The sequence below is a fragment of the Saccopteryx leptura genome, chromosome 2 (assembly GCF_036850995.1).
Source record: "Saccopteryx leptura isolate mSacLep1 chromosome 2, mSacLep1_pri_phased_curated, whole genome shotgun sequence".
NCBI lineage: Eukaryota > Metazoa > Chordata > Mammalia > Chiroptera > Emballonuridae > Saccopteryx > Saccopteryx leptura.
Window position 1 is genome coordinate 286,000,492 of NC_089504.1, and position 19,104 is coordinate 286,019,595.

General features: G+C 47.4%; 1 protein-coding gene across 7 annotated transcripts in view; it reads right to left on the reverse strand.

The window, feature by feature from the left end:
- Positions 1 to 11,120: 11,120 nt before the first annotated feature.
- The window catches only part of SEMA4A (semaphorin 4A), a 31,511-nt gene continuing 23,527 nt past the window's right edge, over positions 11,121 to 19,104 (reverse strand). For all 7 annotated transcript variants that reach the window (XM_066362210.1, XM_066362209.1, XM_066362211.1 and 4 more), the window contains exons 11-15: positions 15,043 to 15,223; positions 13,483 to 13,601; positions 13,234 to 13,391; positions 12,837 to 12,937; positions 11,121 to 12,468 (exon numbers count right to left, since the gene is read on the reverse strand). In XM_066362210.1, coding sequence (XP_066218307.1) covers positions 11,876 to 12,468; positions 12,837 to 12,937; positions 13,234 to 13,391; positions 13,483 to 13,601; positions 15,043 to 15,223 — 1,152 coding nt within the window. In that variant the 3' untranslated portion in view covers positions 11,121 to 11,875. The remainder of the gene's footprint in view (positions 12,469 to 12,836; positions 12,938 to 13,233; positions 13,392 to 13,482; positions 13,602 to 15,042; positions 15,224 to 19,104) is intronic.

The window sequence follows — 19,104 nt, forward strand, 5'->3', positions numbered from 1 at the left end:
GTCAGTCACATCACATGCAATGGATCGACTCTGCATTGATCGAATACGGACATTTACAGATTAGTCTTCCAGTATCAAAAACAAGGACATGTAGGAGGACACTTTTTAAGGGAGGATGGAACTTACAAAAGAAGGGCTGTCCTCCCTAAAGGAGGACAATTAGTCACCTTATAAATTGAGTCACGGGACGATTCTTGAAGATCCAGGTCTAAATGTGTCACCTGGTGATTGAGGTCTATTGGTATCCTTAAGTTAAAATCTGATCTAATTTTTCTGTAATATTTCTCATCCATGGAGTCAAAACAGTAGAGGCCATTGTGCAGCAGGAAGGACTAAGGGTAGACAACCAATTTTGAAACTTGGGAACTTAAAAAAATTGCAGAAAGAGGGGACATCCTGGAGGTGGCATAAATGACATTAAGGGTCTGTTCAGCTCTGAAACTATGTATTTGCCTATGAGTGGATTTAAAACAAGAAGAAGAGCTCTTTATTTTTTATTTTTTATTTTTTTCTGAAGCTGGAAACAGGGAGAGACAGTCAGACAGACTCCCGCATGCGCCCGACCGGGATCCACCCGGCACGCCCACCATGGGGCGACGCTCTGCCCACCAGGGGGCGATGCTCTGCCCATCCTGGGCGTCGCCATGTTGCGACCAGAGCCACTCTAGCGCCTGAGGCAGCGGCCACAGAGCCATCCCCAGCGCCCGGGCCATGTTTGCTCCAATGGAGCCTTGGCTGTGGGAGGGGAAGAGAGAGACAGAGAGGAAAGCGCGGCGGAGGGGTGGAGAAGCAAATGGGCGCTTCTCCTGTGTGCCCTGGCCGGGAATCGAACCCGGGTCCTCCGCACGCTAGGCCGACGCTCTACCGCTGAGCCAACCGGCCAGGGCAGAAGAGCTCTTTAAATGAGTAACTGAATGCCTGGAGTGGAGAGTCAATTCTTTTCAAAATAAATATTTCCACGACTCAAAACAAAAAGACAACCCAATTTAAAAATAGGCAAAAGGCCCTGGTCAGGGCACACACGAGAAGCAAACATCTGCTTCTCTTCGCCTCTTGCAGCCAGTGGCTTGATTCCGGTGTTGGCCCCCCAACGCTGAGGATAACTCTGTTGACAGGACCATCGCCTCAGACGGGCTGCCGTGTGAATCCTAGTCTGGGCTATGCGGTAGTCTGTCTATCTCCCTTCCTCTCACTTAAAAGAAAAAAAAAAGGCTAAAGACTTGAATAGATATTTTTCCAAAGATGTACAAATGGTCAACAAGCATGTGAAAAGGTGCTCAATATTATCAGTCATTAAGAAAATACAAATCAGAACCATAGTGAGCCCTGGCAGTGTAGCTCATCTGGATTTACCAAAGTTGTGGGTTCGATCCCCAGTCAGGGCACATATGGGAGTAAAACAGCGAGTGCATGAATGGGTGGAACAACAGGTAGATGTTTCTTTTTTTTTCCCTTCTTTTCCAAGTGAGAGGAGGGGAGATAGAGAGACAGACTTCTGCATGTGCCCCCAACAGGGGCTGATGTTCTGCCCATCTAGGGTCATGATGGCAACTGAGCTATTTTTTAGCACCTGAGGTGGAGGCTCCACAGATCCATCCTCAGCACCCAGGGCTTATGTGCTCGAACCAATTGAGCCATGGCTGCTGGAGAGAAAGGGAGAGAGAAAGGGAGTGAGAAGGGTGGATGGAGAAGCAGTTGGTCACTTCTCCTGTGTGCCCTGATCAGGAATTGAACCAGGGACATCCACACGCTGGGATGACACTCTACCACTGAGCAAACTGGCCAGGGCTAGACGTTTCTTTCTCTCTCTCTCGCTCTCTCTTTCTCTCTCTCTCTCTCAAATAACTTTTAAAACTTATAAATAAAATAAAAACCATATCAGATCCCACTTCACACCTACTGGGATGGCTATAATTAAAACAGACAGCCTGACCAGGTGGTGGCACAGTGAATAGAGCGTCGGACTGGGATGCAGAGGACCCAGGTTCAAGACCCCAAGGTCGCCAGCTTGAGCGTGGGCTCATCTGGTTTGAGCAAAAAGCTCACCAGCTTGGACCCAAGGTCGCTGGCTCAAGCAAGGGGTTACTCAGTCTGCTGAAGGCTCGCAGTCAAGGCACTTATGAGAAAGTAATCAATGAAAAACTAAGGTGTTACAATGCGCAATGAAAAACTAATGATTGATGCTTCTCATCTCTCTGTTCCTGTCTGTCTGTCTATCCATCTCTGACTCTCTCTCTCTGTTAAAAAAAAATTTTTTAAATTAAAAAAAAAAACAAACAAAAAAAAACAGACAGCGGCACAGTGGATAGAGCGTCGGACTGGGATGCGGAGGACCCAGGTTTGAGACCCTGAGGTCACCAGCTTGACCGCAGGCTCATCTGGTTTGAGCAAAAGCTCACCAGCTTGGACCCAAGGTCGCTGGCTCGAGCAAGGGGTTACTTGGTCTGCTGAAGGCCTGTGGTCAAGGCACATATGAGAAAGCAATCAATGAACAGCTAAGGTGTCGCAATGTGCAACGAAAAACTAATGATTGATGTTTCTCATCTCTTCGTTCCTGTCTGTCTGTCCCTGTCTATCCCTCTCTCTGACTCTCTCTGTCTTGTAAAAAAATAAAATAAAATAAAATAAAATAAAATAAAACAGACAAAACCCCTGTCAGCGAGGATGTGGAGAAATTGGAACCCTCAAACATTGCTGGTGGAAATGTACAACAGCAAAAAAGTAGAAACAAATTGTGTTATAGTTATACAATGTAATATTATGCAATGATAAAAACTAATGAAGTATTGATACATGCTACAACATGGATTAATCTTGAAATCATTAAGTGAAATAACCTAGACACAGAAGTCATATATTGTGTAATTCTATTATATGAAATATGTAGAACAGAATATCTATAGAGACATATAGCAGATTGGTCGTTTCCAGGGGCTGGAGGGAAGAAAGAATGGGGAATGACTGCTTAATTAGTACAGTTTTGGTTTTATTTTTATTTATTTATTTATTTTTGGTATTTTTCTGAAGTTAGAAGCAGGGAGGCAGTCAGACAGACTCCCACATGTACCCGACCAGGATCCACCCGGCATGCCCATCTGGGGGCGATGCTCTGCCCATCTGGGACGTTGATCCCTTGCTGCTGATGCCATTCTCAGGACCAAGGTGGAGGCCATAGAGCCATCCTTAGTGCCCAGGCCACCTTTGCTCCAATGGAGCCTTGGCTGTGGGAGGGGAAGAGAGAGACAGAGAGGAAGGAGAGGGGGAGGGGTGGAGAAGCAGATGGCGCTTCTCCTGTGTGCCCTGACTGGGAATCGAACCCGGGACTTCCACACTCCTGGTCAACGCCCAGAGTTTCATTTTTAGATGATGAAAATGTTCTGGAAGTAGAGAGTGGTGATGATTGCACAACATTATGAATGACTAAATGTCACTAATAGCAAATTTTATGTTATGTGTATTTTACTACAATTTAAAATTTTGATGCCTCTAGGATAAATCCCTCCTGAACTCCGGATTTGTGTTGACAGCTGCTTCAAAATATCTAATGGAGATTTCAAACTTAGTATGATGGTTAGTTATATGTTAATTTGGCTAGGCTATATAGTACCTAGTTATTCACTCAAACACTAACACTGTTGCCATGATGGTATTTTGTAAGTGTGTGATTAACATCTACAATCAGTTGACTTTAAGAAAAAGAGATTACTGGCCCTGGGCGGGCCGGTTGGCTCAGTAGTAGCGTATCAGACAGTGTGTGGAAGTCCCGGATTCGATTCCTGGTCAGGGCACACAGGAGAAGCAAGCATCTGCTTCTACCCCCCCCCCCCAATTTCTCTCTCTCTCTTCCCTCTGCAACCATGGCTCAAATGGTTTGAACAAAGTTGGTTCTGGATGCTGAGGATAGCTCCATGACCTCAGTCTCCGGTGCTAAAATAGCTCAGTTGCCAAGCAACAGAGCTGTGCCCCAGCTGGGCAGAGCATGGCCTGGTAGGGGCTTGCTGAGTGGACCCTAGTCAGGGTGCATACAGGAGTCTGTCTCTGCCTCCTCACCTCCCTGCCTCTCAGCCTCTCACTTAATAAAAAAGAAAGAGCGCCCTGGCTGGTTGGCTCAGTGGTAGAGCATCGGCCTGGCGTGCAGAAGTCCCGGGTTCGATTCCCGGCCAGGGCACACAGGAGAAGCGCCCATCTGCTTCTCCACCCCTCCCCCTCTCCTTCCTCTCTGTCTCTCTCTTCCCCTCCCCCAGCCAAACATCCATTAGAGCAAAGTTGGCCTGGGCGCTGAGGATGGCTCTGTGGCCTCTGCCTCAGGCGCTAGAATGGCTCTGATTGCGGCACAGCGAAGCCCCAAGATGGGCAGAGCATCGCCCCATGGTGGGCATGCCGGGTGGATCCCGGTCAGGCTCATGCGGGAGTCTGTCTGACTGCCTCCCCGTTTCCAACTTTGGAAAAATACAAAAAAAAAAAAAAAAAAAGAAAAGAAAAGAAAAAGAGATTACCCTGATAATGCATGTGGGCCTCATCTAATCAGTTGAAAGACCTTAAGAGCAGTTCTGGCTAGGTGGCTGAATGGATAAAGCATTGTCCTGGCATGCCATGGTGAGAAGTTCGATCCCTTGGCATAGCATGTACAAGAAGCAATTAATGAGCCAGACCAGGCAATAGCACAGTGGATAGAGTGTTGGCCTGGGATACTGAGGACAGCGGTTCAAAACCCCAAGGTCATCATAGACATGACCCCATGGTCACTGGCTTGAGCCCAAGGTCGCTGGCATGAGCAAGATGTCACTGGCTTGGCTGGAGCCCCCCAGGCAAGGCACATAGGAGAAAGCAATCAGACCCTGGCCAACATCAGCTCCTGCGCCCAGAATTTCCAGACTGCACACCTGCCCTAAAGATTTTGGATGTGCCAGCCTCCACAAGAGCATAATCAATGGCTTGAAGGATATATATTGGAGAACCCTGACATTTTTAGCATGTCAAAAATGGAACTCCTGTTCTTCCTCCAAATCTGACCTACCTGCTGTCTTCCTCATCTCAGTTGATTGGCATCTCATCCTTCCATTTGCCCAGACCATAAATCTGGGAGCCATCCTTGAATGTTCTCTTTTTCTCACATATCCCATGCAATCCATCATCAAATACTATTGGCCTTATCTTAAAAGTCTGTCCAAAGCTTGACCACTTCTCAATACCTCCATAATACCCCCTTGGTCCCAGCCACCATTATCTCTCACCTGGATTATTCTAGTAGCTTCCTCACTGTTTTTCTTTGCTTCACCTTTGCTTCTGCTACATTCTAATCACAATAAAGCCAGTGATACTTTTAAACTGTAAGTCAGATGATGTCCCTCTGTTTAAAATTCTTGAATGGCTATTTATGCAGAGTAAAAGCCAAAGTCTATGCAAAGACCTACGACCAGCCCCACACACTCCCATTAACTTTCTCACTTCATTTGCCACCCTCACTCTGGTCTGGAGCCTTTACATTGGTTGCTGCTTGTTTCTTTTCTTTTTAAAAAAAAAGACAGAGAGAGAGTCAGAGAGAGGGATAGACAGGGGCAGACAGACAGGAACGGAGAGAGATGAGAAGCATCAATCATCAGTTTTTTGTTGCACGTTGCAACACCTTAGTTGTTCATTGATTGCTTTCTCATATGTGCCTTGACTGCGGGCCTTCAGCAGACTGAGTTACCTCTTGCTCGAGCCAGCGACCTTGGGTCCAAGCTGGTGAGCTTTTGCTCAAACCAGATGAGCCCGTGCTCAAGCTGGCGACCTTGGGGTCTCAAACCTGGGTCCTCTGCATCCCAGTCCAATGCTCTATCCACTGCACCACTGCCTGGTCAGGCAGTTGCTGCTTATTTCTTGATGCTCTTCCTACAAGCAGGCACTTAGCTTGTACTTTCATTTACTTTGTCTCATTGTCCAATTCAGTTATTGTTCAAACTTCACCTAATCAGTGAGACCTATTCTTTTCTTTTTTTTTTCACAATTAAAAAAATTTTTTGATTGATTTTAGTGAGAGAGGAAGGGAGAAAGAGAGAGAGAGAGAGAGAGAGAGAGACAGGAACATTGATTTGTTCCTGTATGTGCCCTGACTGGGGATTGAACCAGCAACCTCTGCAGTTCAGGACAACTGCTCTAACCAACCGAGCTCTCCAGCCAGGGTGAGACCTATTCTAAATCCCGTTTAGAGCTATAGATGCACCTCCCACTCTCAACCTTTCTTCTCCAACTCATTTTTTTTCTTCTCCTTAGTGCATCACCTTTTAATATACCCTACTTATTTAAATATATATTATCTGTCCCCACACTAGAATATATGCTTTATGACAGCAAGAATTATGTGTTTGCTCATTGATGTGTTCTCAGCACCTAACAGTGCTTGTTACATAATAGGTGCTCAGTAAATATTTATTGAATAAATGCATGCATTTCAGCACTGAGAGAACGCCTTCCATGTGCCAGGCACAAGAAAACACAACAAAGCAGTATAACAAAGATTAGACTGAAGTGTGCATAGGGCACTAAGTCTGATTGGGAGGTTAGAAAAGAATCTGCAGAGGATAATGTTCTAGGTGGAAGAAATAGCATGCCTTAAGGAATCTCAGGGTCAGTTCCTTTAAGCAGGATGGCTATTAATATCTGTGTAACTAAGGCCTGGAATAATGCCGGACACTGCACAGGTTTTCATGATACTGCATAGAGGGGCTCAGGAACTGCAAGGATTGCCGAGGTGTGTATGGAAGAGCTGGAGGCAAGGCATGCTATCCCAAGGGGGTTTTACTTTTTTATTCTGAATTTAATAAAAAGTTATTTGGAGTTTTAGGCAAACATTTTTTCTTAGTAAGCTCCTCTTAACTCTTAACTGGAGGTGCATTAATGGGAATGGGAAAGGTGGCAGAGACTGGTTTGGGGTTGGCTCTGGTTGTCTTAGAGGTGGCCTGGGCCTGACTGGACTGGAGAGGTGCTGAGAAATGCCAGGAAGAGGGAGGGGGAGGAGGGAGAGGTGGAACTGGTGGAGGGGGTGAGAGAGGAAATGGGGGATAAGTCCCAAGCTGCTTCATTGCAGTGTGATTAACGAGCATGGGGAACATGGGACAGAGACAAGGTCTGGAGAGAATGATAACTTCAGTTTGGGACATGTTGCATTAGGTATGCCTGTGGTGCATCTGGTGGGAGATAACCAGTAGCTAGAGGGGAGGCAAGAAACCTGAGTTAGCAATACACTGTCCTCACAATACCTCTTTACCACCCCACCCCCAACTCTGATTGTTGCCATTCTGTTCCTACTGCTGAACTGTAAGCCCTGTGAAGACAAGAAGCAGGTCTTTTTTTATTATGGTGATTGAATGATTGATTAGAGAGAGAGAGAGAGAAACATCAATCTGCACTCCATGCATCCATGCATCATTGGTTGACTCCTGCATGTGCTCCAACCAGAGGTCACACCCACAACCTTGGCATATCAGGATGACACTCCAACCAAATGAGCAATCAGGCCAGGGCAGGAAGCAGGTCTTGGTCAGATATCTCCCTAGCAGTCTAGGCTAGATTCTAAACCATAGCAGGTACTGAATGTATGTTTACTGAATGAATGAATAGATATCCTTGGTTAACAGGTGCAAATGGAAGCAATAGGCATAGAAGACATTGTCCAAGGGGACTTTTAAAGTGAGATAAGAGCAAAGGAGACCTTGAAACAAACTGAGAAGCAGTGTCCAACAAGGTAAAAATGTAGGAAGAGCACTGTAAGTAACCAGAGGCCAAAGGAAAAGTGTGACCAGAAAGAATTATCACCAGTGTCAAAGCCTGTAGAGAGGTCACATGGGATGAGACTAACCAAGCCTTTTCTCTCCTAATTGGTAAGCATTTCCTAAGTCCTCCTTTCACTATAGTGTAGTGTCTCACACTGAAGATCATGGAGACAGGGTTGCTGTACCTGTCCCCAGAGTTTTGACAGTCTAGTAGGAATTCTCTGTTCACATGTGCCATCCACTCCATGTCTTACATTCATATGGTTCAGTCTAAGTGCCTCATGAGTGATAAAGACAGTGAGTGCTAGGGAAATATTAGGGGAAAATGATCAGCCAGGGCTGGGAAGATGGCACAGAGGAGATAGTCTCTAAACTGTATCTGAGAGAGAGATGAGGAAAGAGTACATTCCAGAGTGACATGGTGGAGGGGGGGGGGGGAGGCAGAGAAGAGAAGGAGCTGTACATTTGGTAGTGAGGGATTCATAATGCCTAAATGAGAAAGAGCTTCCTGTGCAGTCCTTCCTTCTGAGGTACAAACTGGAAGGGCTGTCTGAGTCTATAACAGCAGATGAAGGCCCCAGGAACCCTGGCTTAGTGCTCTTTCCATTGCTCCACGCTGCCCCACTGCTCTTGGCCTCGAGGTTAACAGGGGAGCCACTGGAGAGGAAGTCTGGAAGGGGTACTTAGAAGGTGAAAGCCAGGACTCAGATAAAAGTGCTGGGTAATGGGAGGACACAGAGGAGCTAGCAAGGGAGCAAGAAAGAACTAGAGAAGCCGATTAACTCCAGTAAAGGAGCCAGAGCAGACAGGGTCTGGAAGAGAGGTCTGCATACCCATGTTCACTGCAGCATATTCACAACGTCAAAGACATCAAACAGCCCGAATGTCCCTGAGCAGATGAATGGATTTTAAAAAACTGTGGTTTATACATACAATAGAATATTATTCAGCCACAAAAAGGGAATGGAATTGCCGCCACATGCTACAACGTGAATAAACCTTGAGGATAGAGAGTGAAATAAGCCAATCACAGAAAGACAAATACTACCTGGCCTGTGGTGGCGCAGTGGATAGATCATAAACCCGGAACGCTGAGGTCACCGGTTTGAAACCCAAAAGTCGCTGGCTTGAGCATGGGCTCACCATCTTGAGCACGGGGTAGCTGGTTTGAACGTGGGATCATAGACATGACCCCATGATTACTGACTTGAGCCCAAAGGTCTCTGGCTTGAAGCCCAAGGTTGCTGTCTAGAGCAAGGGGTCATTCCGTCTGCTGGAGCCCCCTGGTCAAGGCACATATGAGAAAGCAATCAATGAACAACTAAAGTGCCGCAATGAAGAACTGATGCTTCTCATCTCTCTCCCTTCCTGCCTGTCTGTCCCTCTCTCTCTCTGTCTCTGTCAAAAAAATATTTTTAGTTCCCTTGCCCCCTCCCGTCCCCCAGCCAGAACGCACATGCTGAGGATGATGAACCCAGCTCTTGTCTGCACACGCGGCTCAACATTGACAGCAGCTACCCAGCACCCCGCCTCCATCCCCACTGGCCTTGCGTGGGGGTCAGAGGCATAAGGGCGCCTGGCTTGGTGGCTTCCCGTCCAGGCCTGTTTTTTTAACAGTGACCCCACAAACGAGCGCCTGGTGTCCCACTGCAGCTGGGAGCCCTGTTCCAGGAAGAGATTTTCACCGGGGCTTTTTCCAACAGAGGGGACACAGCATGAAAAGCAGATAATCCGGGTCTTTGGACACCTTGGAGAACCAGGAAGACTGCGGTTCTCAAACGGACAATTTTGCTCTTGAGGGCCTCTGGCAATGCCTGGAGATAGTTTTGGTTGTTACAACTGGGGAGAGGGTATTGTGTCCTCTTGGTCTTTAGTGATTTAGAGGCCAAGGATGTAGCTAAAATAAAAAAATTAAAAAAAATATTTTTAAACAGAAACAAAAAAAGAAACCATAGTAGAAGAGTTGTGAGATGTGAAGAGAGTTGTGGCCAAGGTGTGAAGACTGCATAGAAGTCATGGTCAGTTAGGGGCTTATGGGTAATTGTGGAGAGTCATTTAAGCAGAGAGGTGGGGAAGAAAGCCAGACCACAGGAGATTAAAGAGGGTGAGGGTGACATTAAGGGTGGATGGGGGAGGCAGCTAGTGCAGACTGTTTCTGGTGTTTGATGCTAACAGGAAAGAGAGAGCAAGTAGGGGTGATATGCACAGATTTCAAGGTTGAGGTTGGAGAGGGTTATTGTTTTAGGTTTTTTCTACAGAGAATGGGTAGCACACCTGAGGGTAGGAGGGGAGATTAAGCTGAGGGAGTGGGAAAGTGAGGGGGCAATTCATCTGTGCAGAAAGAAGGAGGCAAAGGCACTGGGTAGCCTTGGTTGGAAGAGGGACATGAGCCTTTGTGAAAGGAGAGTGAGGGGTCAGGTGGTGTGGGGTGTGGAGAGAGCACTGTTTGTCAGACATTAGGAAGGATGTGTCCAGGATGGGGGAGGCTGCATGGTCTTTCTTTTTTTTTTTTTTAATTTTTATTTATTTTTTATTTATTCAATTTTTTAGGAGAGGGAGAGAGAGAGAGAGGAGAGATGGAGAGACAGAGAGAGAGAGAAGGGGGAGGAGCTGGAAGCATCAACTCCCATATGTGCCTTGACCAGGCAAGCCCAGGGTTTCAAACCGGCGACCTCAGCATTTCCAGGTCGACGCTTTATCCACTGGGCCACCACAGGTCAGGCTGCATGGTCTTTCTATAAATTCAATCCACCAAGAGTTGAAACCGACGGCTGCAGTAGGGTAAGGGGCTGAGTTGGAGTTAGAAGAATTGTGGGAGAATTAGGGACAGCAACTGTAGTGCTGCAGCAGGGACACCTGCCAAATCGTCTCCCAGTGATGGATAAGGTGTTGCCTGGCCAGCAGACACAGCTGAAGCTGGTCAACACAGAACATTGACCTGAAAGGCAAAGTCTTAAGGCACTCTCTGGCAATGGCTGGAGTGGAGGAAAGGGCTGTCGGCTGGCTCTGGGGGAAGCTAGCAAGGCAGAAGAGTTCTAGGAAACAGCCACCCCACAAACCTGGCCCTCTTCTCACTGATGTCCTTGATGCCTGTTCCCTTACATCTTTTTTTTTTTTTTACTTTATTTATTTAAAAATTTTATTTATTGAATTTTTTAGAGAGAGAGTGAAACATCGATTTTATTGTTCCACTTACTTATGCATTCATTAGTTGATTCTTGTATGTGTCAACCAGAGATCAATCTTGCAATCTTAGCATATTGGGACGATGCTCTAGCCAACTGAGCTACCTGGCCAGGGCTGCTCCCCTTACATCTTGCAGTCCTCCACTGGAGAACTCTGCTCTGATAAAAATAACGCCAATCATAAGTTTTGTCATTTTAATAAAAAATAAACTGTGACAGTTTTCTGAATCCCAAAGCAAAGGAAAGGGGAGAGGAGGGAGGTCAAAGGGTCAGCCAGGGTAAATGCACGAACAAGGCTCAGATTACCTCTGCCATTCTAGCCCAGCTGAAAGGCTCACAACCTCCCTGAACTGAAACAAGAAGGAAGGTGGTCAGACTTCAGGAAAGACTTCCCAGGAGTCAGTGGTGTGCAGTTGATAAGGGGAGCAGGAGAGGGCAGCTCCCAGCAGAGCCCTAAAGATCTCTAGGAAAGGGAAGTACTGATGGCCCAGGCAGCAGCTGCTATCAGAGTGGAGTCTCCAGGGGTGGCATGCTATCTTATGGTTGTTTAGATGTTTGGTGTTTATTACCATCGGGTTCTGGAACAGTCAGATGTTTTAGGGTCTTCTGGAGCAAATTTCCTGGAGTGTCCCAGAATGGGTGGAACTGAAGGATCTTCTCTAGGTCTTCCTGTCATAGCCTATGTCCAGGTCTGGGGCAAGCCCCATTTGAGAGCTCATGTGTTTGGTAGAAGGGAATCCCATAGGGCAGTCAGCCACGTGCCCAGGCCTGCTGAGTGCTACTAGTGGTGCAGAATGGCAGAGCAGCTGCCCTGGGGGGAGGAAGGTGATCTTTCCTGCTGCTCCCACCCGACTCAGGTCTGCACTGCTCCAGGCGCCCTGGGCGGCATGACCAGGCACCATGCCCTGCCCTGCAGCCCCAGTCTGTGCCCAGAGTTTAAGCCACCTCAGTGCCCTCATGGTTGTTGTCAGCGTCCAGATCACTGGCAGAAGACCTGCGTTCCTTGGGAAGTTGGAGGTGCAGCTTTCTGCTCAAGGGGGCTTTCTCCCTGGGGGGCAGGGTCTCACAGCCCTGGACCTTGCTGCGGGCTCGGAGTGCCCCCAGTGGGAAGATGAGGAGGATGATGAGGGCTCCTGAAAGCACTAAGGCAAGCAGTACAGTGACCGTGAGGAAGTGGGGCCAGTAGGACCTCTGGGCAGCCAGGGCGGCCCCGCCACTGACCCTCGTCAGCGGGCCCTCCACACGCTCCCGGGGAATGCCGGCCAGTTCAGGGTCCAGGGCCAGGGGCTGGTCCTGGCTGTTCACCCAATAGGAGACTACAGGGTATAAGAAGCCATTCTCCATGGCCCAGCACTGGTAGAGGCCCCCTGCCCCGTCCCGCAGTAACAGCAAGAGGGAGCCATTGTAGACCATGGAAGAGGCTCCTGGGACTGGTGTTCTCCCGTGAGTCCAGTAGTAAGAGGCCAGAGCTGAGAGGTGGGGACAAGGGAGCTCCAGAATGGAGTTGGGGACAGCCAGCACTTCTTTAACTATAGATGAAGAAAAGAGGGCAAAAGGTTAAGGGAGGTGGGGGCAAAGGAAGGCGGGGAGTATCTCTACCCTACATTTGGACTTTCTATGAATATCTCCAATTTCCATTTAACTCCCAAACTCAACCCTAACCCTTCCCTAGCTCTAATCAGGACCCCAGACTACTTCCAGTCCATCTGACTCCAACTTATGACACCAAAACCAGCTTTACCCTCAATCCTGAATCCCCTTTCCCTAAAGGCAAGACCCAAATGCATGCCAACTCTGGGTGTTCAGGTCTCAAGCTAGACGAGTGCTGGGGGAGGAAACTGAGGAAGGAACGCACAGCCCTCCCAAGCCTTTGCACCTGCCCTGGTCCCACACTCACTGATCTGGGGTTGTCTCTGAGGCCGGAGGCTCCTGCCCATGGGGCCATTGGCACACGCCCAGTCTGGGTTCCCTCTCTCCACATCCTGCCTCCAGGACTTCCTGAGAGGGCAAAGAGATAAAAAAAATAATAATAAATCTTCTCTTCAGACAAAAGTGGGAAGAGCAGGGAGGAAGCAGTGGGAAAGAAGGAGGGTTGGACACAGGTAGAACAGAGGAGGGGAGACCCAGGATTCTAGAGCAGCTTCTAAACTGCTGGGTGCAACCCCTTCCCTGGAGGAGCCCACCACAGGAGAGGAGATCTTGGAGGGAATGTGTCAGTCGCCCCTGGAGAGAGGAAGAACAAGAACACAAGCTAGGTAGAAAGGGTCCTGGTGCCATCCAGGACTGGCACTCACGGGATGGAGGTGGGCAGGAGGCGACAGATTCTGGACTCGGGGTCCCAGGCACAGTGGGGGTCCCGGGCAAGGACACAGTCCATACAGGTCTCATAGACACTACAGTTGGCTCGGGGGACCCTCAAGACGCCTCCTGAGAAGCCTATAAACAATGCACCCTGGAAAGAAGATAGAGTGTCAGGGTGCTCCCACCACGCCCAGCAAGGACCCAGCACCCGAGGCCTGCCCCTTTAGAAGGTCCCTTCTCACCTGGGTAGGGGACAGCTGTAGGTTTTGAACAGGTTCAGGCTCGGGGAACAGCTGAATCTCCTCTACCAGATAAACTCTGCTGTCTCTGCTCACCACAGCCTTGTGCAGGGACCCTGTGGCTGTGGAGAGACAGAGCTGAAACTGCCTCACCTTTTCTACAGACCCTGCCCTTCTCCCTCCCCGACTCCAGATGACCTCCCAGCTATCAGAAGGTTCTTTCTGCAGTGTCACATGCGCTGGACACAGATCCCTCAGACTGCTTCCCTCAGTGCCCTGGAGATGGAGCGCTCTTGTAAACTACTTGAGTACCTGCCCCTCTGCCCTTCTCTGCACCACTCATTAGAACTCTGTCCCTGAAGAAACCCAACTTTCCACATTCTCCATGGACACAGGGCAGTGAACAGCTGAGTGCTTCTGTGGGAAAATCACATCACCAGCCTCCCCCACCTCCATCAAGTTTTTCTACTCAAAGGCATTTCAGTGAGTTCTATCCTGCCCACCCTTTTAAAAATTGCAACCACCTTGACTGGCATTCCTGATTCCCCATCACATCAGATGTCTCATAACATCTGATGTCACTGACTTGGTATGTTTATTGTCTGTCTCCCTGCACTCCACAAGCATGAGCTCTCTGTTTTGTTCTCTACTGTATACCCCATAAATGCATGGCTGATAGGGTGACTCCTAACAGGTCCTAAAAGAATGAATGAACCTGGTAGATTTCTTCCACTAAAGCTCAAGGTCATCTATCTCACCAGGCCCTCAATATTTAGGCTTGGCAATCTTCCACATTCCTGTGATCCTTCTCTCCTTCTTTCCGCAATGACTATTTGAATCTACCTTCCTTCAAACCTCCCATCTTTTCCACCCCTCATTCCTAGCTCAAGACCAGTGTCTCCTACTTCACAGAAAACAGAAAAGCCTTCACATAAGAGCTCCCTCTGCTTCCTGCCTGTCCCTGAGGCTATACCTACCTGTCTTACTACTCCTGGCTCCCACCCCTGCAGGGACGCTGGCCCTCGTCAGCTCACAGCCAGTCTCTCCACCTGTTTCCTGGACTCTGGCTTCCTGCTCCCTCTGCAACTTCACCTGCCAATTATCCCCTTGTCGGCCCATCTCTCACCATCTCCCTCTCTCCTGAATCCCGACAATGTTTCCTGTATTTAAAAAGAGAATGCTGGATGGACCCCACACCCTCCTCCAGTCACCTCATTCCTCTCTTCCACTTCACAGTCAAGCCTCGTGAAGGAAAGATCTCTGTACTTGCTGAGTCCAGCTCCCCTCCCCTCCCCTCTCTAACATGCTTTCCCTCATAAAATAAACAGCTCTTGCTAAGGCCACCAAAGCCCTTGTGTTGTCTCCCTGACCAGATTGAAAGCTCAGAAAAAGTAGGGACTGAGCTGTTTTGTTTCCCCACAGTATTTTCAGAGCCTAACGGGGTGCCAGGCTCATAGTAGGTGCTCAGAAAACATTTATTGAATAAATGCACACATGAATGAACTCAAAGATTTCCCTCCTCTGCTCTAGTCCCCTGAGGAATGTCCGGAGCCCTTTACTCACCGGTACCCAAGTACATGACCAGATAGCTGTGCCCATCAAGGCCCTGGGCTGTCTCCACCGCAAGTCGTGTGTACTCCACACCAGACTTCACCAGCAGGGGCTTTCCCACCACCTGTCCATCCATCAGGAAATGGTCCTTCATGAAGGTCAAGGCTTTATCAGAGGAAGGGCCCACGGGGCACTGAAGGGGGCAGAAGGCAGATCAGGTCAGCTTCCTCCTTCCTGTCAGCTCGCCCATTGATGCTTCCTTCCCTTCTTCTCCCTCTGCTAATCTCCTCTGCCTTCCTCCATGGCAGTTCTTATCTCTGGATGGTTAAGGTTCAGACTCTGGAGCTGCCTGGCTTTGAATTCCAGCCTCTATATTCCCTATCAGTAAATTGGGCATATTAGCAATACATGACAGGCTTGCTGTGAAGATGAATGGTATTACACAGAACGTAATCAGAACAGTGATTGGCTTGAATTAAGGACTCAGTAAATGTTAGCCATTGTGACTTTCCTCATCTTCCACACCTTCATCAAGGATGCCTCGCAGCCAGCAGGAAGCGGGTTGAGGGCCTTTTGCAGGCAAGGACTCTGTTTTACTCATATCTTAGCACAGGATGCGGCACACAGTTGATACCCAATAAATGTTTGCTGAATCAGTGATTAAATGAAAGATGTCACAGAAAGGGGTGGTGTGGCAAGGTGTGTTTCTCATCAAGGTTTTGCACGAAGTTGCTGCATGATTCTGGGAGAGTTTCTTCTCCACTCTGGGCTTCCTTTTCTCATCCATAAAATGAGGGGGCTGAACCAGTTCTCTAAAGGTCCTGCCAACACCAGCATGCTAGGGCTCTTGGGGTACCTGTGCTATAATCTTTAGTCAGGATCTTTCTCCTTCATACCCAAGAGCGCTGTCTTAGGGCCAACCTCAGCTCTGTCACCTACAAGCTGTGTCCGCAAACAAGGTACTCCACTTTTAGGAGCTTTAATTTCCTCATCTATAAAATGAGGTAATAACCTCTATTTCCCCCCCCCCCTTTTTAGTGAGAGATAGACAGACAGGGAAGGCAGAGAGATGAGAAGCATCAATTCATAGTTGCAGCACTTTAGTTGTTCATTGATTGCTTTCTCTCTCTCTCTCTCTCAAATGTTTATTTTATTTATTTTAGAGACAGGAAGGGAGAGAGCAGGGAAGAGACAGAAAAATCTGTTCCTGTATGTGCCCTGACTGAGGATCAAACCATCAACCTCTGTGTTTTGGGACAATGCTCTAACCAACCGAGCTATCTGGCTAGGGCATTGACTGCTTTTTCATATGTGCCTTGACCAGGGAGCTTCAGCTGAGCCAGTGACCCCTTACTCAAGCCAGAGACCTTGGGCTCAAGCCAGCGACCATGGGGTCATGTCTGTGATCCCACACTCAAGCCAGTGACCCCGTGCTCAAGCCAGCAACCTAGGTGTTTCAAACCTAGGTCCACAGCATCTCAGGTCAACTCTCTATCCACTGCACCACTACCTGGTCAGGCAATATCTATATCTCATTTTGATGCCACAATGAGCATATGTACCTACTCTTGCTTCCTCTCAATGAGGCTTTTTTTTTAAAGGCAAATTTACAGAGGTGGGAGAATAGGAGAGGAGGCAAAAGCCCCACATTTAGAAGTTGGATAACAAATTAATAAATAGTAAAAGACTTAAAAAAACAATCTTCTTAAGATGGCCCTGGAGTAGTCTAAAGCTATCTGGTTTACAAGACAGTTTCTAAAGTTCATGAATTAGTGGCTCCAGTCGCCTCTGGAAGTGGGTAAAAGGAGGACTGAACAAAGAGAATTATGGGAAAATATGTTAAAAAAAAAAACAGGAAGATCTCTTCCCAGCTACATACACCTGAGTGACTGTCCCTTCCATGCCCTGGCCCAAGACTGGGGGTTCATTCACTGGAGAGGGTAAGACAGAGGGTCTCTGGATGAATGAAAGCAAGCACGGTTGAGGAGGGCACCTCCGTAAAGGCAGGGGAGTAAGTGTAGTTAGGCACAGTGCAAGCGGAGACTCTTCCACACCCTCAACCCTCTTCCCCCATGGCTCCCTGACACCAGAAACCAGACTATCTTCCTCCAAACAGAAGACAGAAATGTCTGCTCTGGGAACACTGACTAAAGGTCCCATAGGAGAGCTTTAAAGATATTAACATTGAAGGTCCCCCCCAAAAACAGCCTGGCTAGACTATCTTCAGTGGAGCTACATGAGCTCAAGTTGCCAAGTCATACCCAAGGGCACAGAGGTTTCCAAATAGCTTCATGGTCCCCTGCTCTTAAATATGAGTAGATAGCCAAGGATTACCAGACATGTGAGTGAAACCATGATTATGAAAGAGACCAAAGCAAACAAATAGAAAAAATGGACAAATGAAAACCTAAGAGGAAACACAAATGATTCAGAGAAAAGAAAACTTCACACCAAAGTATCAATATTATCGTAAGAGAGATAAGTGAAGACGGTGCACCCATGAAACAAGAACGTAATGCTACAAAAGAGGAGGTCTTACTTTAAGAGGACAGCCAGACATTACATATGTTCTGAAGAAAAAACACACTAACCACGATGAAGTAGTCTCGCCCCTCCCCAATCAAAGTTTAATCTGATCAAGTCTCTAGATCCAAACACCAACGCACAGAAAATACTTATATTCTACCATTGAGATGCAAAATCATCAAGTTCAGATTATGAAAAATTCTACATGACAAATTGCAAGAGAAAAAAAAGAAGATAGAAAGGGAACATCTAGATTAAGAGATTTATTGAAAGGATAACCAATCCAAATTTATAGGTCTTATTTAGGTTTTGACTCAAATAAACAAACAAACTATATTTTAAAATACTCTTATGACATCTATGAGGCTATTAGAAATTTGAACACAAATGTGTATTATATTAAGGAATTATTACTTTTTTGGTGTGATAATGGTACTATGGGTACTTTTTAAAGCCCTGCCTTTTAGAGATACATACTAAAATATTTATGGATGATATAGTAGGTTGAATGGTAACCCCCCAAAAAATATGTCCATCTAAAACCTGTGAATGTGATTGTCTGGGGCCAGCTCTCGGGTCAGCCAGAGGTTGTGTCCTCTCCATATTCCCTTCCAATACTGTGATCATTGCTTATGGTCAAAGTTAACCTTATCTGGGGTGTTCCTGGATATTGTTCATATATTGTGGGAGGCCATGCTGGCCAAAGGCAAATTCAGAGTAAAGGAAACACCTAGAGACTTATTGTGTTCCATTCTTTATCTTTTCACAACCTCTACTTCTGCTTTTATCATGTCATCAATATTTAGGAATGAAGAAGAGCTCCTGTAACTAATAGTTACAACTCAGTACATAGTGGTGTTGATGGCCTGAGTTCTCACTGCCTGAGGTGCCAAGTTGAAGGGATGTCTTTAGTATGGAAAAAACCATCTCTGTACTCACAGTCCACCAAGACTCACAGTGTATCCACTCCTTCTCCAGATCTTCTGTCTCTTCCTTGTGAGTGCTATGAAGCTCCCTAAGGAGCCCTAACCTGCAGCAGCTCCCATCTGTTCTAGTTAAGTGGTATCACAGAACATTTATAGGTGATCTCTTGCAAGTCAATCATTTCTACAAAACCTGATAAAAGTTTGTTCCAAAGAACAACTGTTGTCTCCCAACAGGTACACAGGCCAAATAAAAGATGTGAAACTAAAACATGTGTCAAAATTATATCTTTTTCTTTTAAGTGAGAGGAAGGGAGATGCAGAGACAGACTCCTGTGTGCGCCTTGAATGGAATCCACCCAGCAACCCTCATCTGACGCTGATGCTCGAATCAACTGAGCTATTCTCAGCACCTGAGGCCAACATTTGGACCAACCGAGCTATCCTCAGCACCTGGACTGATGCTTGAACCAATTGAGCCACTGGCTGTGAGAAGGGAAGAAAGAGAGAAAAGGGGGGAAGGGAGGGGAAGAGAAGCAGGTGGTTGCTTCTCACTTGTGCCCTGACCAGGGATCAAACCAGGACTTCCACACACCAGGCTGACATTCTACCCACTGAGCCAGTC